Genomic DNA, 23,585 nt, shown 5'->3' with positions numbered 1-23,585 from the left:
GATTCTTTATTCTTGTTTACTTGCATCTGCCTAGTTTAGTCGGTTATTTATGGTTTTCTTCATTTGTTCTCTTTTTACATCTACTTTCTTAAAATATCCCTCTTATCTCAAAATCTTTTTTAAAAAATCTTCTTGGATAACTTCCAAGGTTGAGGTAGTAGGGAAGCTGGCTTTGTCGGCGATTCAAGAGAGATAAGGTCTTAGGAGCTGATTCTCCCTTGGAGCGCAATTTGACAGGATAAATTATCGATTTGTTTTCACCCAAAATCAAGGTGGGGGCATAGTCCCCTACCCTCAATTTCGAGTATAAACACCAAGAATCACCTAAATCGGACCTACAATTAAAACTTTTTGAGAATAACATTTTTGTCTCTACTTAATGAGCCTGGGCCGACCCATGTGATATGGGGCGTGTCGTGCTGGCTCCCTCGACCCGCTGCAGGTCGGGGGTACGCCCAGGCTCGTGTCGCGTGGCTTGTTAGCCATAGGGGCAGCCCTGTGATGCAATAAACGTGTTTTTTCTAATTAAAAAAATCCAAAAAAATTGGATAAATCCAATAAAAGTCAAAAACAAATCCAAAAAAAAGAAGAAAATCCCCACTTAAAGCCTATAAATACCCCTTCCAAGACCCAAAAAATACATCAAAAAAATATTAGAAAATGATAAGGAAAAGAAAAAAAAAAAAAAACAGAAATCCTGAAATTAGGAAAAATAATCTAAAAATACCCGAAATAAGGAAAAAACCTTAGAAAATTCCTAAAAAAATAATGAAAAAAATCTAAAAAAATTCTAGAAAATCCCAAAATTTGGATTTAATCTTAGAGGCCCCCAAAATCCTTAGAAAACTAAACAAAATCCATCCTAAACTCTAAAAAAAAAACCTAGGAAACCTAAAATTACCAAGTTTTTTCCTACATTTGGAACTCTAAATCTAGGTTAAAGAACTTTAAATCTATCAATTCCTACAAGCATAGGCATCCAAAATGAAATGATCTAGATTAAGGCCAAAGAACTTTTGGACTACTATTTCCAGCAAGCATAGCTATCCAAAAGGAGATGGTAGCACAAATCAAAAAAGCGGCTTAATCCAATCCCAAAACTCTGAGTTTCAGGTCCCCAAAGGTAAGTACCATTTCTTCATTTAATTTTAGTTAATTTTAATCTTTAATTTTATTTTATTTTTTGTATTTCTATTATTTTATATTTGGTAAACTCTGAAATAGAGTTTTTAAAGCAAAATACACATATCTGGAAGCTGGCGTTGCCAGTGGACCCGGGAAATGATCAAATCTGAAAGATTTGTGACATTCTTGAGCCCACGATCCCGCTTTCTCTATCTTTTCAAATTTAACTCAATTTTGCAAATATTTGAGTAGATCTCACTCAGAGATCAGCGTATATCGGAACGCAAACACCCTTGATTTTTTTTAGCTTTCCATTTGAACTAACTCGTACCTCCTAACATGTGTTGTACTGGGACTACACTACACATGGCCAGCCTACCTAAGCCTACTTTCTCTCATCCTATCGCTTATTAGTGCCGCACCTAAATTCTCCTGAATATATTCGTTTTGAATTCTATCCCTTCTTGTTTTTGTCACTCAAAGTGGAATTAGTCATTTAGGCTAATGCAAAGTTCAGTTAGTATCAAAAAATTACGTGAACACCTCCTCATATCAAAGGCAAATGATTTTATTATCTACTTTTCTTATATGTTATTCCTAGAACAAGAGTTTCTTTTCTTCTCTTTTTTATTTTAGAACAAGAGTTTTCTTAATTGTGCTCACAGAAGAGTTGGAAAAGGGTGATATGCAAGAAATTCTCGGAGCAGCTTTCAATGGTAGGTACGAATAGATAGGAGTAAATAAAAAATGCTTGCAAGTCACCTTAAGGTATTTGGTTCACATCTTTTCAATTTTCAGTGGGTAAGCTACCTGAACCCAACATGATGGTATTCTAACGAATTTGAATTGGCACTAGTGAAAACTTGTAAGATTAAGTGAAACTCATGGCATGGTTGAAAAAATACAAAAGGGAGTCCATTGCACAATTTCCCATCTCTCTCTCTCTCTCTCTCTCTCTCTCTCTCTCTCTCTCTCTCCATGGCACTATTAACCATCTCTCTCTCTCTAAACCAACACCAATGTGGTCATAGGCACCAACACATTAGCTATGAGACAAAAACTTCACCTTTTCTTTCCCCAAGGGAGAAGTCAGAATAATGGATCACTTACAATATGTGGGCATCTCAAGCACTTAATATGATAATATGCCCTAATTAGTCGAATCCAACTTCAAACTAATTGATGGTCACTAGTTGTCTAACTCATTTGACAATTTTAGATTTATAATTTTTGCGATTTTGAATATGTTTGACAAAATAGGTTTTGAATATTCAATTTTTTAGCAATTTGAATAACGATATTGCCTATTTTTATATATTTGCATTTTATATTATCTTGATATATGTTTTTTTTGTGCATGTTTGACTGTCTGATGTCTTTCAAATAAATCTCAAGTATAGAGAAGGTTGTGATTTAAAGTATAAAGTGATTAACGATCCATGGTTGAGCAAAATCGGATGCATTTGTGAGCAAAATCTAACCAAATTGCAAGCCATCCCAAATTTGAAAAATCAAACCTCTCTCTAGAGAAAGAAAAATTGCATTTTGATTCAAATTTATCAGTTTATGGATACATCTAAGGCGTTTCTCCATTATTGTTAGATTTTCTTTTTATTAAAAACTAGGAATGCGAACCACCATATGGTTGACATTGGGAAAAAGATGTCAACATAGCTAATTTATTGGTTGGGGTAAACCTTCTAGATGTGTTTGGGTGAGGTGTGATTTGAGCTTTGATATTTAGAGTTGACGCCTATATGCTATAAAAACAAAGCCAAAAGGCTTTATCCCCAATTGAAGAAACCACATTTACTTCTAATTAACAATATCACATAAGAAATAAGCCACTTATATGTGTTCAACAACAATGTGATTGTGTAGCTTGTTTTGTGAATGGTGCACTCAGTACCCTCTTCCCAACTATATACAAATAAAGTACCCAAAAAATAAAGAAAAAAAAAAGGAAAAGAAAAGAGAAAAATGGTTTCACATCCATTTAGTAATAATTTTGTAAGGCTTCTTTTGATATATCTATTATAGTTTTTTAATAAGACAATTGTACCTTTTATTATTTTCCAAATCACCTGTATGTCATTTTCGAGTGAAGTTCAGGGTGGCGATACAATATTTTGACAAAACTGAGGATAACTCATTCATTTTAAGAGAAAAAGAAAACAATGTTTGAATATAGGATCACTATGAAAACATGTCCTGCTAGTGATTTTGAACTACATTGTAAAGCCAATTTAGTAAATTATGATTATAGAGCAAATTTTCTGCTTCAAGCAGGCAACTGCATTGTTAATGTGTAATATAATTGACATGAATAATTTCAAGTCAGATCATTTGTCCTGCATTGTAAAGCCAACTCAACTTCAAATATTGGCATAGTACAAATTGAACTTCTAGCAGTTTTTTAGCTAGTGGTCCAAGTGGCCTACAACATTTCTAGTTGGTAATATATATTGACATTAATAATTTCAATTAACGTTATTTGAACTGCACTGCAAAAAACACCAACTTGACTTCAAAAAACAATTATAATAGACCAAATTGAACTTATAGCAGTTTTTCTTCTTAGTGCTTCAAGTAGTCTACTACATAGCTAGTATATTGTATAGATTGGCATGAATAATTTCAAGAGCTTCTTTTAGAAATGTAAGTTGGACTTCTTTGGAAATTTACTTGGATATATAAATTTGACAAAGGCTATTACTCAGATTTACTTTTCGTGCATTTAAAATGACCAAAATACCCCTTAAGAATCTCGAACGGTTATCTTGACATGATGGTGTTGATAAGATTGAATTAATAACTAATCCTATTATTTGCGAGCTTTTGGCACACGAGCATTTAAATTGGCAACGAAAGATGCCAAGATGGCCTATATGGGGAATCAATTAATAAAATTTTTCGAATTCATAGGATAAAAAGACTAGTGTAAATAGTAGAAATGGCAATGCACTACCCCAAGAAAGCAATCAGATATTAATGTCTGACATAATTTTTAAATTTTTTTCTTTTACCGTCCGACGGTTCAAGGAGCGAAGCTTCTTGTTATAAATGCAAAGCCAAGCATAGAGGCAATGCAATTGAGACAACCCTTTTATAAGGACTCTCTGTTCCATGGTTAATTCCAAGTAGAAGAAACCATAGTTTCTTCATATTGTTGAGATTTTCAGTTTCCTTGAAGCATACCATGACCAGTGAAAGGTAACTATTTCATAACAATAACAAGCACTTATTCCTAATTTATGTGTTTTCGTCTCTGTATGTCTTCCTTTGGTTTGCAGATTGATGTTCTTCTTGTTATGTGACATGGGATATTTGCGTGTATTTTGTTCTAATCTTTCTAAATGTTTTATTGCAGGATGGTTATCAGGGTCTTATTAGTAGTTCTTAACTAGATTGTTTGCACAAATATGAATAAAAATAAACTAATATAAAGAAAAGAGGGAAAATAAATTGAAATTAAGCATGGGTTCAAGAAGGCAAATGAGAAGAACCCAATAAGTAACATTTGGTATTCCAGTTAGGGAAAGTAGACAAAAGTATCTTTTTATATCCTGCATGCATATAGAAAACTCCCTAGAGTGTTCTACCTCAAAAAGGGATCAGTGGGAACTTGTATTCTTCCCCTCAAAGTCTATAAAAATTTAGACAGAATGAAGCCCTCCAAATGTTAGATGTTGACATCAGATGTTTGAGGAACCTTTGTGCCATGTAGTATAAAAACAAGTCTACTAATTTCTCTAAATATTTCAAGCCTTTTCTTTGGAAGATTTTAATATCCAAGTCTAGCACATAGATTAGATCGATGATTTAAAAAAATATCCAAGTCTAAATATCCAAGTCTAGCACATAGATTGGATCGATGATTTAAAAAAATTGGAATTAGCCCTTGATTCGCCAAAAGTCTGATTCAGATTCAGGTAGTCCAACTAGGACAATTACCAAACATGATCAAGCTAAAGTAAACAAAGAATATATAATAAAAATAAAAATAAAAATAAAAATAGAAAACCGAGAGAATTGGATGATTCGCAATGGGAACCACCCACCTCCCAATTCAGATCCAACTTTGACGATTCTGGCTCAAATCAGTGATCTCTATATAACCAGAACAGATATAAAATAAGTTGCCTTTTACTAGGTGGGGTTTCTTTGATGGCCTTTAAGGCTAACAAGAAAACAAATAATATGGAAATGTCAATCAATGTGAGTGCGTAAGTTTAAATTCTTACTCTACTCTTTCAACAATAATGGAAGTTTTATTTTTTTTTTGTTAAAGAGAAATAGTAATGAAATATCTTGAGGTTGGGAATTTCTCGTTCTCATGTACTCCTCTTACTTGGTTCGTAGATCATGTTTGATAGTTTACTTTTTGTAGTGTTTTAAAAGCTGGATCAGTCTGATGAATTGTTTACCTACAAATCCATGTTGGATCGTTGAAGTGGTGATCTGGATTTGATTTGGATCGGTCTAAATTCGTGATCTAGAAAATTATTTAAAATTAAATAAAAAAATTATGGGTATATGGGATGGGGATTCCCAAGAAAATAATAGATATGCTTAAAGAAAGGGAAAAAATATAAGAGGAGAGTTTTAGGGGGGAGTTGGGATGAGACTCATACTATACCAGAACTGTTTCGATCCCAGTTGATTCCATTTGGGATCAGCAATCCTTAATGGAAATTAATAAGTTTTAAAACACTGATTTTTTTGGTACTCTTTGACCTTCTCTTTTGAATTCCATATATTTCCTTCTTTTCCCGATTTTGCCAGGCATATGCATGTAAGATGCTCCTTACAAAAGTCATGAAGGTGCTCTCACCAAAATGCAGTACTACATTGTCAAGACACAATTCACATGTCCCAATCTAGATCATGTACAATTAAAAAAACAAACAAAAAAAGCAAAACATTAATTAAATAGCCGCAACATTGTAATAAATTGTTATGGTAGTCAAATAATCCAATTGAGCGTCATGATGATTATAAGCTAAGTTTTCATTACACTCTTTTACATCCTTAAAATATATGTTAGAATGACCAAACTACCCTTACTTTAGGATTAAAATCTTGAATAGGTAAAGGCGGTGTTTTAAAATCCAGTGATTTCCAATCTAGATTGTTGATCCGATGAGAATCAATCAAGATTAATCCGGTTTTGGGATGCGTCCCTTTATATCCCACCCTGTAACCCTTATTTTTATTATTGTCCTATATTATTTATTTTTAATATTTTTTGTAGTACCAATACAGACTGATCCAAACTCGATCTGAATTGCAAATCCAACGATTTGACATGGATTTGTGAATGAGCAATATGTCCCATAGGTCCGAGTTTTAAATAGTGGGTAATAGCATTTTAGTACTACAGCCTAACTTAAGTGGCCTAAACCAAGTGACAATAAGACCATTGTTGTTCAAGGTAACTAGAACAAGGGTTTACAATCAACTAGGGGTATTATCATCGTATCATAGCTTTATCTTGCTAACCTTAAACAATCAGGGTATTGTTGTCATTTGGCTACGTTATGACCAAATTATGGAAATGTCTTTGCTTGCTTTTTAATTTATACTTTTGATGAGTGTATCTAAGTGGAACTTAAACCCAAAAACATTTCTACTCCTACGGGAGTATACTATCCATTTAGTCCCTGTGCAAAACATATGCTAGGGATACTTTTTAGATCTCAAAATTAGGGATTGTAATCTCTACAACCCATAAACTAATCTTAGTAAAAAAAAAAAAAAAGTGAAAATAAATTATCTATGTACTAGAGAAAACTAATGCCTTAATATTGAATAGAGACCGTCCAATTTTTAAAGAGCTAGATCTAAGTGTCACAAAAAACAAAATTCATTGGTTTTAAAAAATAATTATCTATTAATTCTTGCATCAAAAATTTTGGAACAAAAAAATCTACTTAAATAGGTTTTGAGAGAGGGAGTAAATACATAGTATATGTTCTTGCGGGAGTACAGTATACGCGGCCAAACTTAAAAATGTAAAATGTGATGTTTATATATCTTGGTGCGCGCTGAAACTTAAAAGTAACGTATTAATGTTAAATGTGATGTTTTAATATGTTGGTGACCATTTAAATGATATTTTCCCCATGAAACCCAAAATTTCTCATGAAAAGGACAACATAATCCAATATGTTATTCTTACCATTACAGTATGAAGAATAACCCATTAATGGTAATCCAATCGATGTAAATAACTCAATGTTATTTCCACCAGAAAAAATATGAGATGGGGCTTATAAATTAGGTGGGTAGGGAAAGGTGGTGGAGTAGGCAGAGAGGTGAGTCATTAAATGCCACCCAAGACCCACCAAAGCTCTAAAATAATGCAAAGAAAACAAAGGAAAAGGTAAGGAAACCAAAGTAAAACTTAGAGAGATAAGATTTGGTTATTTGACACACAATTGACCAAAGTATATGGTTTTATTTTTGTGGAAAAGTGTATAATGAGACTATTTATCTTTATTAATCTTGACCAGATGGTCACAATTAATCTTGATCATTGGATATAAAAATAGATGGATGTATTTATTTTAGTAACCAAACTCAAACTTCAAAATAATTTTTTTCGAACTCTATGGTACACCCAAGCTATCATATTAGATTGGTTGTAAGTCAACTCATTAGCCATATTTTTATTATGGGTGTAGTTTGTATAGAGTCGAGGCGCTAAACAATCAAAATAGAGTGCACTTTCAAATAGTATTAAGAAATGTGGTTTCAATACTGGAAATCTTTATGATAGCGTTAAATGATATTTTCATCCCTAATTATAAAATTTAAAGCTTAAAAAATAGTGTAGATCGAGTCGATTTATGAAAATATTGAAAATTGACGATCCAAAAATGAGTTACAAGATGCACTATTTTTACAATTTGAAATCTATTTTTTTCTCATATCCATGCATCTTGATGTCAAGATGATTAATTTGAGGATATTTGGGCATCAAAACAACCTCTTCTAATGAAATTTTTGAAGTGGGCTCTAATTTGATTGTTTAGAGCCTCGGCTCTATAAAAGCTTTTTCTTTTTATTATATGTTTGACGGTCATTTGACACACAATTGATCAAAGGATATGGTTTTATTTTTATTCTAGGTTTGATGACATGAAATTGGGTGATATTTTCCTTCTTTGACTTGTTTTTTTTTGGAGAGTCTCTTTCTTTTATATGGTATTGAATGGGAGTAGAGAATCCCTGACACTATATAAGCATAGGTCATAGCTGCAACTCTCCAAGGGCAAAATGCCAACCCATCTCAACTTTTTCTACATAGTGGTTTAGGTTTGTGGGTACCCATGGATTGAAACCCATCTCTTTCTTGAAAATTATATATGCTTTTCTTGTTCTTTTTCTCCTCTTACAGGTCTAAAACCAATTTCTTCTTAGCAATCTTGCTGTAATAAAACCCATTTCATGTCTCTCTCTTCTTCTCTCTCTTAACAAAAAAAACCCATTTCTTCTCTTCTAAGCTCTCTCATCCTATCTCCATAACAAAACCCATTTCCTCTCTCTACCGAAGACCTTTTCTTTTTCTTTTCTTACGGGGAAATGGGTTACAGTGAGTGTTTTTTCTCTCTTCTAATTCTGTTTGTCCCCTCTTTTTCTTTTTATGGGGTGGGGATGAGAGATGGATTTGCTTTTTAATATTTGAGTCTTAGTTGATTGATCGAGTCTCCCATAGCGCTCTCTCTCTCTCTCTCTACCCTTTGTTTTTATGGGAGGGTGGATGAGTTTTTTGGAGTTTAATTTAGTTGGTTGAAAGTTTGGGCTACAATTATGCACACAAGTTCAGTGTGAGGGGTGGAAATCTATTTCTCTCTCTCATATCTTCTGTATACTGTCGCTCCTCTTTTTATTTTTATTTTTGTTTTCTGGTATTGGGCTTCTTCTTCTTCCCCGTTCCTGGGTGCATTGACCTTAAACTCTACAACTTGGGATTGGGTTTTCTTTCCTCTTCGTACTGTCTCATTTTTCGTTTGTGGTTGTTTTGTTTAAATGAGTGTTTCATTGGGAGGATTGGGTTTTCTGGTGCTGATCTTGTTTTCGGTTGATTTGGGTTGTTGATCATGCCGATGAAGGACTCAGATTGAACTTGAAATGGAGAGAGGGGTTCATCCTCCTTTGGTGAGTGTCAATTTCCCAATTTTTATTTGATACTTCTGATGAATTGTATGGTCATGTATTTTGCAACTCATTAATACAATTTGATAGTTATAGAATTGTTGTTTGGATATCAGTGCTCGTCCTTTCGATTTTGCTTATCTGCTTTGTGGTGCTTTAACTTTATAGTTACTTGCATTTTTTAGTCGTACAAATGATGATTTCTGGAATGGGCATCTCATTTAGATTGTTATGGAATGCATCTGTGGAAAGTGAGAATTTGGTGTTGACCTGACCTTTTATGGAGAAGATCTGCATAATTCTAGGTTTCTTGAGAACTTCGGAGCATCAGAACCAGTCATATAAAGCTTGTAAATATGTCTAGTTATTACTTGTTTTTATTAATAGATTCTTTGTTTCTTTTTATAAAAAAAAGTAGATTCTTTGTTTCTGCCGTTTTCCTGAATATATGTGCAGGTGGGTATGAAGATTTTCCTTTCTTTTTGGGGTGGGGGGAGGGGGAACAGAAGGAAGTAAATAAATATTTGGTATTCTTACGAGGTAATAAATGAACAAGGGCCCTAATGTCTATTGATTTCCGTGTTCCTATGAACTTCCATCAAGCAAACATTTTCGCTCAATAGGGTCTAAAGTTATGACAACAATGGGTCTATCTTATAGATTATTAAATTTACCTCCAGAATTATGTCTCAACATATTGAGTTTCACTTCTTATTTGGGGAAGAAAGACTTTGTACTCCATGATTTATTCAGAGTTTCCTGTAATTTAATACTTATTTAAAATTACATACGGTTCAAGTTCCTCTCCACGTTCGATTTCCATCACAATTGGCTAGTCATCCTTCACCACAAGCCCAGCCCTATCCCCCCGATCTTCCCTATGGAGACTATTGGAACCCGGCCAGACCAAACTTAATTTTGATGGGTACTCTCTGGGCAACCGTGGCCCGGCGGGTATCTGGGGCATCTTCAGGAATCATGAAGGAATTTTCCTCTTCTCCTTTGCCCTTCCCATTGGCCAAGTGGACTCCACAACGGCGGAAGCCTGTGCACTCTTGGAAGGCCTAAAAATTTTCAATCCCACCAGGAGCACTGTTTTGGTTGTGGGAGGGTGACACTAGAAATATCATCTCCTCGGCCTCACGTGAGTTCTCTCCCCCTTGGAGACTACCAGCAGTTTTTAGGAGATTTTTTACATTTGCAGGCATACTCAGGTCTTATGTAAGCATACTTGGCAAGAGGCCAACCAATTGGCTGATGCCCTGGCTAAGGAGGGTGCTTCCCAGGTGTCTCTCTAGAGCACTTGCTACTGTGTTTTGGACGAGACCCGATTTTTTGTTATCGCATGCTTGTATACCAATTGTTGATACTGCCACCATCTCGATGGTTTTTGTACAGATCTCCCATTCTGTGGGTAGCCTATTTTTTGAAATGTGTACACTCCTTTTACTTAATACAAAGTCAACAGTTTAAAAAAAAAACTTATTTGGATAAGTTTTGACATGAAACGATACATTAAATGCAATGTATCATTTCTTTTCCTTAATAGGCCTTGTATGTTTTAAGTATTCAATAGTTCTTACTATTAGAGCCTTGGAACTTAATCACCCAAGTGTAAAGACTATGAAACAGCCAAACAGGTTGACTTCTACATATCTTAGATGGGAGTCCAATTTGTAGAATACACATAAAAAGATGACTCTGCATTTTAGGAAAAGAAGACCACCACTTCTAGTTTGATGATTAGGAATGCCAGATCCTGATTAACTCATCTATACAAACGAAACAAACTTAACGTCTTAATTTTGAGCTCTAATTTGCTGATTTTCTTTGGTAATTAGTGCTTGCAATTTTGTTTATTACTTGCAGTATTGCTTCCTCACTGGTCCCTTAATTTTTCTTCCCTAATTTTGTCCTTACAAAGCTGCACATATATACTCTTCCTGATGCCTAATTTTGTGTTTTAGGGAGAACATCTTTACCGAATATTAACTATATGTGCTATAGCTCTATCCATCTCATTGAAAAAACTTATTGGTTACTGGATGCATTCATAATTTGATTATAAATTCGACTACTCACCAGGGTTAACGTAAAGGAAACCAAGGATTCTATGAGAAAGTTTTCCCTTTCACCGGTCTAACTTTTAAATGCCCGATTCTTTAGAATACTTACATAATATGGCTTGGCCAGTTTACTACAGGAAATACACTATTCAAAATCACATCATATCAAAAAAGAGAAATTTGGTCTCATTTATAAAAATAAAATAAGGGATTGTCTACAAAGAGACCATTTACTTTTTGTACAAGGAGATCACAATCGTTCTTGTCCCTTAAATTTCAAAATGGGTGGTTGTAAGAGTGTCATTGAATAGACACAAAGTTCCAAAAAAAAATTCTCGAGACTTCGTGACTCACCCCAAGCTATCCAATTTGACATCTAATTAGTGGGAATAGTTGTGACCTCCTTGTGCAAAAAGCAAATGGTGTCTTTGTAGACAATCCCCTAAAATAATAAACAAATATCTAGCTCTATTGTGTTATTCTTGCTGACTTCATTTTCAGAGGAACGATGTTCTCATGAAAATTACTAGTTATCTATCTCCGCAAAGATGTACAAGAAATGCCCCAACCAACTGAAATTTTTGTGAAATATTCTAACATCTCTTTGTCACTAGGCATCATTGCAGAAATTGCTGATCTATGTCATAATCATCACACTTTGAGTGCATAAATATCAGTTTAGAAATCTCATTTGGTCAATTTCTTCATGAATGTAATATCACTTGCTATTAGTTCTATTCCTTAGCTTATTCTTGCTTGTATCTATTATTTCCCCCGCAAATGTTGGTGCTTGTGATAGATGACAAAATCAAGATTCATCCTGAATTGAGTGCACCTATGGCTCATGTATATCATATGTCATTTTTCCATAATTATCTATTTTCATGTAGTTGCAACATAAAACCACTAAAATAACCTTTCTTGTGTAAATAACAATACTTTAGAGAAAATGTACCAAAAATTGAGCAGGTATGTAATACGATGCTTTCTCCTCTTTCTTGTCTGCACCCAATTTTGCCAACCTATTTTGCTAAGGAGCTACCTTGCCTCGGTCACCAAATACAAGGCTTTGAAATCTAGTATGTCCCCAAAAAATCCATCCATCTTCTGGGGAAGAAAGCTCACTTTCTAGTACATATGACTATGATAAACTGTGTCATTTTATCAAATATCTTTTTAGAATGCATTTGCATCTAAGTGCAATCCCAATTGCTTTGTGTATTCTCATAATAGTTTAATATTGTCCTCATGTCGACTAACATTAAAACCTACTTGGCTGGTTCTTGAGAACTCCTGGAGGGGAAGCATGTGCTATGGTATTACTCTTCTCAAAATGATCGATGAGTCTCATCTGTGTCTTGAAGATAACTCATTTTCACTGAGAAACCATAGTCATTGTGTTGCCTACAGAATCATTATATCATACAGCATCTCTATATACAATTGCCTCCAACTGGAAAATCTTATAGGATTTTATACTATGAGACCATTTATCTTTGGTACAAGGAGGTCACAATTACTCTTTTAGCCATTAAATGTCAAATTCGATGCTTTGGGTGTGTCACAACGTTCGAGGATTTTTATTTTCATTTTTTTTTAACTTTGAGTCTAGTCAATGAGACTCTTACAACTTTGGAATTTGGGACACAAGAGTGATTGTGACTTCCTTGTACTAAAATTAAATGGTCTTTTGGTGTGTTTTTCCAAATCTTATTACGTTTTCTTTCTAGATCCTTTAGATTAGGGTTATGAAAGTGGATTCCTGTGAGGCTCAACCTCACAGGTTTCATCTTGTGCCTCCTTAAATTGACAATTGTCTAAGTAAAGAGTCGGGCCTAACCATGCATCATCAAACCATTGCAACATGCTCGTCCAAATGATCAGGCTATTGCTACCTTTGACCTCACCATATCTTTATCCTTATCCTTCATGGAGTTATGTTCCACAAATAGAAACTTTTCTTTTGATTTCTTTTTTAGGGTATTGCAGTTCAGAAATAGTAATCAAACTAAGGTGATTAATCGTAAGCAACTTATTTTATAACATAAACAATGGGACAACTTGAGGCAGGAGCTCCTTTGCATACATACATCTTAGCCGACAAAATACAACAGCATATGGATTTCACCATGAAGCATCGTGATGCTTCAAATTTCAAGTTCTTAGTCAGTGTCCTTGTGATTCTGTTGTGCTTGTTTGCACGCACATGCAGACATTTGTTATTTTTGACCTTAGGATTTACTAGTAATTTTGATTTATAAGTTTTAGCTTTGCATTTTATGTTTGCGAGGAACCTAAGGAGGCTCCCCTATTTAAGTGTTCCTCACTTTGCATGTTACTAAATATCTGCCATTCCATCTCTTTTCTATCCTCATTGAGTCAAAGGTCATGAGCCACTTTTGGGTATGGTGGTAGTGCCCTAAAACATAGAGCCTTCTTTAAAGGAAATAGAGTAATATTTTGTTGCTTTTTTTTCCCTTACCTGCCTTATTGATTGATCCTTACCTAAATATACCTATGCTATTTTATGGCACAGAATTATCTGATTTCATTATATGATTCGTATTGCTCCAGTATCTGCCTTTGGATGTTTAAGTCATCTAATTATGGCCTTGCCTTATATTCCAATGTATTCTTGAGAATTGGTAACTTCCTTCAACGGCATCCATCCTCACGGGAAGGAATGAAGCATTCTAAATTGAGAGTTCCCTTCATCATCACATGGTGGATCCATTTGTAGTTTTGTGATTGAAGTGCTTCTGAGATTTGTTGAGACTCTCCTTTTCATTTATTATCAGATCAAATCACTATGATAAATTCCCAACTGTGCTTAATCAAAATAGATGATAAGTGACATTTTAGGGTACTAGGAGAGAAGTCAACAGGCTACAGAAAGCCTCTGGAGGATTGTTCTAAACTTACTTCTCATCTCCTTTTATTTAGATACCAGATAACTTTTGACGTTAAAAGATCAACCCAACATTTACTCCTAATGGAAATCTTTACTAGAGCTCACTGAGTAGACTTTTACTTGATCATATAATTCCAATCTGATTATTAATCTAGAAGGGTGCTCTTAAGCACATCTTTAAAAGTGCTTTATATTCTTATCAACCTCAAATCCTTTTGCCATGCCCTCATGGATTGGTCCACTAACAATAGATCTACCTGTTTGAATTGGTTGTATCAGGCTGCTGCACATGGGGAAAGTTAACGAAATTTAAATATACTCTTTTTTTACAACAATACTTCTTTGATTTGAACCATAGTTGTTGGGATCGAGATTGGGGTCAGGGGTTCGTGAAAGGCATAAGATCCCTATAGTTGGGAGCGTCCATCCATACAATGCATATTTTGGAGATTGATATCCCACCCTTTTGGGGATCCTGATCCTGACGTTAAGAATACATACAGTCTAGGACTATATATACTGGTTAACATAGGGATCTCTTCATTTATAGCTAGCAAGTAATGCGCCTATATTAAAAGTACAGTTGTATTGTTGGCTGGTGATAAATAAAACGTCATCAGTTTTATCATTTTCTTGGCTTTTAAGGTGGCAATCACAATTCCTAGCATAGAGAATTGAGCTCTCGATATTTAAAATTCGAGACCCTTTAAGCTCTCTTACCCGGAGTACTGGAATGAGATTCCGGGGTGGGATCACCACCCATATTGGGTGATCTCAGCAGCTATGTTTTGAGCAAGATTATTTTGGAGTGCTACTCTCAATCGGATGAGCAAAAATCCTGAGATTTTAGAGTCCATTGACTTCATGTGGTACATGTATCTACTGCTGATAGCACTTCAGGTTATGTGTTGCTTACTGAAAAAATGGACAATTAAGTGCCAAAAAAATTTGTTATTAGTCTCTGAAGTGCTATAGTTTTTGTCCCAAAACTTGAATCTGCTTCCACTCTAACTGGTAGAGATCTGGTTTGGATTGGGAGGTCATATGCTTGACCTCTGAAGTTTGTCCAAAAGCATACCATAAGGACCCACCTTTGTTTAACCTACCCCCAAAAAATCTCATCAAATTAATCAAGTTGAGCAATGAGGGCAAAATGAATAAAAAGTTAGCACCAGATAGAAGATGAAATGGGCTTCTCTATTCGATATCCATGAGACAACATAAACATGAATATCTGTCTCTCAATCATGTACAAATGTGTCTCGGTAATCAGTGTTGTATCCTTAAGGAGACTTTCTTAAGTCCATCTATTTCCCCCTTAGGATTATCATGAACTAGTTCTGTGCCTTGTATGTCTTATTACTATTGGTATCTTGTTTCGACGAAAAAGTCTTCTGGGCTCTTCCTTATTTGATTTCTCCAGTATAACATCAGCAGTTATCATTTTCCTATTGGTTGTCTTATTCGCATATGTGAATCATATTCTTATTCATTTAATCTCATGTTATGTTTTTCTCATGTTTGACTCTTCTTGTCTCAAAAACGATCACAAAAAAAGACATTCTTCTAGTCTTGAGATTGTTGATATTGATATCTTGTTTCGACAAGAAAGTGTTCTGGGCTCTTCCTCATTTGATTTCTTCAGTATAACATTAGCAGTTCTTATCTTCATATTGGTTGTCTTATTCGTGTGTGTGAATCATATGTTTATTCATTTAATCTCATGTTTGACACTCTTGTCTAAAAAACGATCACAAAAAAGAAGAAAAAAGAAATTCTCTAGTCTCAAGATCGTTGATACCTCTAACATTAGATAATGGGAGTGCATGTTGTTATGAAGGTGGACACTTTGAGATCAAACTTATGATTTTATGAAGTTATTGAGGAATCACTACTTGTGGAAATTTAGTACGGCCAACATTTTTCTTTTTTCTTTCATTTAATGGTGTTGACCAATGCTTGAAAATGTGAGATTATGATTTTGGGTTAATGACAATATCTATGAAAATTCATCAGTATAACAGGATATTCTAGGATAAACTAACATAAAACTGGAGAGGAGTTTAAACATCTCATAGAAATTTCAAGCTTTATGTTTAGAAGAATCAAGTGAGTCCCCTGTCCGCGATTAGGGCTCCCCTTAAAGAAGTGGGGGAAAACCCATAGATATTTCAGAAGAGCTTTAGCGTCCACCTCCTTAGAAATGACAAATGCCATGAGGTGTTTCAATCGTATTAAGAAAGAAAGAAAGAAAGAGAGAGGTCTTCAGAACCTTGCACCTATCCTACCTAAATATCTTTAAGCAATCACTGTCCATGTACAAGCCTCATCCACTAAGATGAAATTAAAGAACTTTTTGAAGCTAAGGACCCAAAAGAATACGAAGTCCTCAATGTGTCCCTAGAGTTTCAAGTAATCCCTATAGGAAACCTTGAAGATTCTATGGTCTTTTTTCTTGAGGGAAAAATTTTCATGAGGCACAGCCTCTCTGACCCATGAATTGTGAGACCCTCCATGGGTCCACGAATTACTCATGAAACTTCAATCAAATTCTGGAAGAATCCCTATATCATACATGCATAGAGGCAATATAGATAATTGTGATTCTCAGTCACTTCTGTTTCCTAACACTTGAAGCATATGTTAGGGTTCTTCAACACTCTAATATGGCAATATTTAGTACCAATTATCTTGTCGTCTTGTCGAGTATGTAACCTACCAAATGTAAGGACATGTAATGGAGCAAATCCTTGTATATGCAATGCCACATGACATGACTGACTATGTGAAATGACTGACAATGTGAAACAGGGAATCCTGACATGGTGGCTGCATTCCATCTCATGGACATAAGGATCTTCAAAGAGTGAGTCGAGGTCATGAGGCATGGGAATGGGCTCCTACACTGCACCCGAACTCTAGAACTAGAAGTGAATGACTAACATTGTGAAGAAATTGCAGGCTTTTCAATGGCTCATCTTGCAGATCTTAGTATGGATGGAAGAGCTCGTCAATGTCTCAGCATGCAAACCTTAGGTGACATTGCCAGATTATCTGATCAAAACTTGTCCGATTTGTAATATTTAGGTGTTGAGGAGGGAATCTTCTCTTTAGGAAAAGAAAAAAAGAGAGATGGTTTTCTGGTTTACGTGATCATTTATTCCCCTAACCGAGGCTGGTATATGTAGTTAATACTATTTTGGGATGGATAAAGAACTAGATGTACGAGTTAATATCCATAAACCAGTAACAATGCCGTCCAAATTTCTGTCTCAAAAATATCTTCACTAAGAGTGGAAATTCTATGGCCACATTTTGGGCATAGAATTCATCATTAAGTCTTTACTATCACATGTTCATCCCTATCATAGATACTCAATGTGAACACAAGAATGTTCATACCCTTCATATGTTTCTTGTCTATGTAATACAATTATGTTATTCACATCAGGATTGTTCTCCAAGGAATATCCATATTGTTTTCCCAAGGATTTGGTGAAGAGGTTGATCAGTCTCTGATGCAAATAAAAAAATAATTTTTTAAAATTTTATATTTTTATATTTTTTAGGACTTAAAAAGATGTTATTTGGATTTTAGTTTTCTTTAGGATTATTCTTGTCTTTTTTAGTTGTAGAGATTTAAGGGGTAGAACTGAAAATTTAGGCTTTTTTTTATTTATTTATTTTAAGATGGATATGGATAGGGATTAGCATGGTTGGGTTCGTTAGAATATGTTAGACTTGTTTTTAAGAGATAAGTTAGAAACAGAGTTTAGTTTGTTATTTTTATTTATTATTCCTTATAAATTTGTATTTAAAGGGAAGAGGTCCCTTCTTTGTAGAGAGAGTGATTCTTTGAATAAAGAAAGAGTTTGATCTTGTGAAAAGATCTTGGAATGGGCTCCCTTGCAAATCCAGGGAGAGGGTATAATCTCTCAATCTTTATTTTCATTTTTATTTTTTTAGTTTATTATTTTTACCTGCATCAATTAGTATCAGAGTCTTGAGATCCATGCTGATCATAAACAGCTGTTGATCTAGTTACGAAGCGTATAGATCAAATATTTGAACGATTAGATAAGGAATTTGAGAGACTAAAAGAAGACCTGATAAATGTATTGGCAAAGTATTACAACAAAGTCTGCACTATCTATTTAGTAGATTACAGGAGGAGGAACAAGAATACGAAGAGAAAAGAGATCAGAATCAACCACCAATCTAAGCATTAATCACACATCACTACTTGCTTTGAAAGTTGAGTTGATTGAGAGTCATAAAATACAAGTGGTGGAAGGTGCAAGAGGTTTTGGCATCACAATTGATTTTTTAAGCATATCACGACATTTCTCGATTAGGATTAGCAATCAAAAGTTTGCCAAGAAAAGGGTGAAAATTCCCAGTTGGAACAAAGTGGAGAAGATAATGAAGGAAAATTTTCGAATTCCATAAGCTCGAGGTCGAGCTTCTCCCAACCCCAGGAGAATGCTGGTTGTAGAGATTCAAGGAGTAGATTGAAAATTTAGTTTTTTTTTTTTTTTTAAGATGGATATAGATAGGGATTAACATGGTTGGGTTGGTTAGGATATGTTAAACTTGTTTTTAAGAGATTAGGGAGAGATAAAGTTTATTCTATCTCCATACCTTTGTTATTCTGGATCATGTCCTTATAAAGAAAACTCTTCAATCGTTGCCATAACTCTTGCTGCATCCCCATTTGGAATTGGGTTTCCCTTATGCAACAGATCTGATCTCGTGAGAACTTGCTGCTTACCATTCCCAAGTCTGTAAACTAGTAGTCCTTTTTAGCTATGAAATGACTGTTGTGCATTCTTGTCTTGTGGCATTTAGATGATCTATACAGTGTTCCTTTTTCAGCTTGCACAATCATCTGTTACTAGTGCTTAGGTTTTAGATTTTATTTTTGGGAACAATCTGATGCTCGAATAGATAACCATGGAAAGTAACAACATAAGAAGTAGATTGATTTCTGACCTTGCCTAGTACAACACATGGTTGCTGTGGCCCTCTGTCTTTCTCTTGTTCAGTTTCATGTGATGCTGTTTTCCTCTCCTCTTTTTAGTTTCTTTTGTGGGATTTCTTTGCTCTTTTTGTTTTTAGATAAATTTAAAAATGTTATTGTAAAGATGGTGGGAACTGAAAGTCTCAAATTGACTGACAAAATAATCAAGTGACAAACAAAGCCAAGGAAAAGCCCATAAATAAGTCCCACACAGTTACACTTTTCCTTGACCTTCACCTCAACTTGCACTGCTGCCCCAATATTTTGATTACTGTGAAAAGATTTGCTTCTCCTACGGGGGCATACTGTGCATTTGATCCCTCGACGTAAAACTCATCTTAGGAATACTTTTTGGACCCCAATTTGTGGGGTTATGGCCTCTAGAACCTAACAACCATTCTCAAAGAGAAAAAGAATTACATAGGATTCTCTATGTGCCTCAAAAATATTAATATCCTAAGATCTAGGTGTTCAAGACTTTGAAATCCAAATTTTTTTTCTTAAAAATAATCATCTGTTGATGCTTAGATTGATCCCAAATTTCCGATAAAAAAATCCTCCTGATTTACTCTTTTGCCGAAGGGAGTTGTTTTATAGTATGCTTGTGGGAGCATGTTATACGCACTTTTGATTACCAGACCCTATACCATGTTTTTCAAGTTGCCTGCCTGCTGCTTAGTCTTAATTACTTTGTTGAAATTGTTTTGTCTAAATTTTAATTCCCAATAAGCCCAGTTAAAATAACGTTCTCTCGTTTCCTTTCCTTCTGTTGTATGAAGTACACCCCATGCAGTTGGTAAAGTTAAAATAGGTGAAAATATTCTTCTCATTGATGTTTTGTTTCATGCTAAGAAGCATCAAACATCGAAGTATTGAATCCTGTCAAAGTATACACACACATGCACGCACACACACACACACATGTATTCGCCAGCACACACATGCATATTTAATTCCTGCCAGCAATATGGCATCTCACACTTAGCCATAGAAAAATGATACCTCTCATTTGATGCCTAGCATCTGTTGCATACTTTATGATTGCAAAACTAGTTGGAGAACATGAAGTTATTCGGAAACCCATGATTGAGGAGCCTCAAATCCATCCGCAGCATGTTCCTTCCTTATATTCTTTTTTCTATTGTACCATGTACGCATCAGTCATCTGGGTCATGGACTTATACTTTTGTATGAATTAAACAGGTTGACACTGCAGCATGCTACTGTCGAGTTGACACAGGCCTCAAGACCGTTGCAGGAGCAAGAAAGTTTGTCCCAGGCTCAAAACTATGCATCCAACCTGACATCAAACCATCCATCCACTCCTCTCGAAACAAGGTCATTCGTGGTGATAGAAGTCGAGGCCAATCTCCATTGCTCCCTGGCCTTCCTGATGACCTAGCCATTGCATGCTTGATCAGAGTCCCTCGAGTCGAGCATCGAAAGCTCCGCTTAGTCTGCAAAAGATGGTACCGTCTCTTGGCTGGAAACTTTTTCTACTCTCTTCGCAAGAGCCTTGGAATGGCTGAAGAATGGATTTATGTTATCAAGAGAGACAAAGAAGGGAAGATATCATGGCATGCTTTCGATCCAGTGTATCAGCTCTGGCAGCCACTTCCCCCTGTTCCTGGTGAGTATTCAGAGGCCCTTGGGTTTGGTTGCGCTGTTTTAAGTGGTTGCCACCTCTATTTATTTGGGGGAAAAGACCCATTAAAGGGCTCAATGAGGAGGGTCATATTTTATAGTGCCAGGACTAATAAGTGGCATCGAGCACCTGATATGCTTAGGAGAAGGCACTTCTTTGGGTCCTGTGTGATAAACAATTGCTTATATGTGGCAGGTGGGGAATGTGAGGGAAACCCCAGGTCTTTGAGATCTGCCGAAGTATATGATCCCAACAAAAATAGATGGTCCTTTATAGCTGATATGAGCACAGCAATGGTGCCATTTATTGGGGTGGTTTATGAAGGAAGGTGGTTCTTGAAAGGCCTTGGGTCTCACCGCCAAGTTATGAGTGAGGTGTACATTCCCGAGTCGAATAATTGGAACCCAGTTTATGATGGCATGGTTGCAGGGTGGCGAAACCCTAGTGTATCAATTAATGGTGAATTATATGCATTGGATTGTAAGGATGGTTGCAAAATTAGGGTTTATGATGGGGCAACAGATTCATGGAGTAGGCACATAGACAGTAGGCTCCACTTGGGAAACTCAAGGGCATTGGAGGCAGCAGCCCTTGTTCCACTTAATGGAAAGCTTTGCATTATTCGAAACAATATGAGCATCACTTTAGTGGATGTTTCGAAGTCTGATGAATCGAGAAGGGTGGGTCAGCTTTGGGAGACTATTGCAGGAAAGGGACATTTCAAGACTTTCGTGACAAACCTCTGGTCAAGTATTGCTGGACGAAACCGACTCAAGAGCCATATTGTTCACTGTCAAGTGCTACAAGCATAAGCTTCACTGTGCTTAATATGATCGGCCCTCTGGTTTAAAAGAACAAATCAAAGTCTGTAATGGGGGTCTTCCTGTTTGGCTGTTGTCGCAGAAGGCTCAATCACAGCTAATGTTGTCGCAGAAGGCTCAATCACAGTTACCAGCCATTAATGGCCAATTTAAAGTTCATATTTGCTTGAATTTATTTTATATGAAGCAAGGTTGACCTTTTTGGATCAAAATACAACATACAAAAAAACTCATTTGGGTGAAGGAAGAGATCTGCAGCGGGCTTAGCAGTGCGTGTCTTTATCTTGCATGGATGGCTAGATGCTTTGATGGCTGGTTTTAGGTTCAGAGGATGGAAGAGTAAAGTGAACAAGGAATCAGAATATAGGTTTTGAGATCGTAACTCGAGCTTGTCCATCTCAAGAAAGCTAGTTACTCTCAGATCTAGAATCTATAAAGGTTCTCATTCATAAAGCTTTTATCTCATGCTCTATGATTTAGAAAACTGTAGTAAATATCGGTAAATACTATGTATTAGACAGACCTAAAGTTCATTCCTTACATTTAGATCTGGAAAATGCTTTTATTTTTTGTTGTGCTTGTTCTACATCACGCGTCGAATCATTATACTTGTATGGTACATGTTCTGTGGCAACTATTGTATGGTATTTAACTCACTAAATGGGAAACTCTGCTGTCCCATTAGATCATGACATACTATAGACATAGGTGTCATCAATCTTTATTGTAACCAAACGAACGGTGGTGGAGGTATGGTTGGAGTTTGGTCCCACCAAACATGTCTATAAATCAGTTGTACTTCCCACCCTCCTTCCATCACATCCAAGCCATGGGTCGCACACTGATGACCCTTATGACCACATTGTTGCCATGATCAAATGGATCAGGGGATAATCATACCATTAGAGAGGGGAGATAGGTGATGCACTTGCATGCGCACAGGCAAAACACACATAGAGACTCCCTAGAGTGGAGAATTCTAGTGGGCTTGAGGGAGAGGATCGGAAGAGGCCTTTTCACAAAGAGGAAAACAATGGACTTTAGAAGCATGGATGAAGGAACCAATAGGGAGCGGGAAGCCTTGTGAAAAGAGAAATTATTCCAAACACTGCAATGTTTACCTTCAATCTTCTTTGGGATGACCTAGAGATGCTTAGCCAATCCTCTCAACCCATTTTGGTGCAGAGAGGGAAGAGAAAAGTAATAATGTTTTCCTTCAATCTTCTTTGGGATGACCTAGAGCTGCTTAGCCAATCCTCGCAACCCATTTTGGTGCAGAGAGGGAAGAGAAAAGTAAGAACAACTGAGTGGTTAAACCTATGAGGTTTCACCACAATCTTCTTCAAGATAATTAGGAACAACTGAGTGGTTAAACCTTATGAGGTTTCACCACAATCTTCTTCTATTGCCAAAAACTGGTAATGAATCTTATGCATACAGACCACCTATATATAAGGGTTTGGTTTCTGTAAGGTTGCAACCTTATACAATCCAATTAAGGCGCACCTCCAAATTTTATCATAACATTTAATTTTGGTGTAAAAAATTCTGAGGATTATCTCAAAATCTATTTTCATATCTAATTATAAAATTTTAAACTCTAAAAATAGTTAAAATTCAGTATGTCTATAGACATATGAAAATTTTGAAAATGGACGGTCCATATAATGTGTTGCAAGATGCCTTATTTTTGAGACTCAAAATCTCTTCTTTTTTTCATATTCATACATCTCAATGTCGAGATGATCAATTAGAAATTTTTTCAACATTAAAACAATATTTTCCAATGAATTTTTTAGGTCCATCTTTAATTCTACATTTTAAGGTTGCAACCTTA

General features: G+C 35.6%; 1 protein-coding gene across 4 annotated transcripts; it reads left to right on the top strand.

Moving 5' to 3' along the window:
* The first annotated feature begins 8,397 nt into the window (after positions 1-8,397).
* LOC18432698 (Galactose oxidase/kelch repeat superfamily protein) lies at positions 8,398-22,318 on the top strand. 4 transcript variants are annotated; one of them, XM_088867744.1, is made up of 4 exons: positions 8,398-9,288; positions 17,074-17,298; positions 20,486-20,912; positions 21,123-22,318. In XM_088867744.1, the coding sequence occupies exons 3-4, from the start codon at positions 20,804-20,806 to the stop codon at positions 21,737-21,739; spliced, it is 726 nt and encodes a 241-aa protein (XP_088723870.1). In that variant the 5' UTR covers positions 8,398-9,288; positions 17,074-17,298; positions 20,486-20,803; the 3' UTR covers positions 21,740-22,318. The 4 variants fall into 4 exon arrangements, with proteins under 4 accessions (XP_088723870.1, XP_020521977.1, XP_088723869.1 ...); XM_020666318.2 differs by lacking the exon at positions 17,074-17,298; XM_088867743.1 differs by having other exon boundaries at positions 20,486-22,318.
* Positions 22,319-23,585: the final 1,267 nt, after the last annotated feature.

The sequence above is a fragment of the Amborella trichopoda genome, chromosome 5 (assembly GCF_054954075.1).
Source record: "Amborella trichopoda isolate Santa Cruz 75 chromosome 5, AtrichopodaSantaCruz75HAP2 v2.0, whole genome shotgun sequence".
NCBI classification, from domain to species: Eukaryota; Viridiplantae; Streptophyta; class Magnoliopsida; order Amborellales; family Amborellaceae; genus Amborella; species Amborella trichopoda.
Note: the sequence above shows the minus strand (reverse complement) of the source record. Positions and strands in the feature narration are given on the sequence as shown.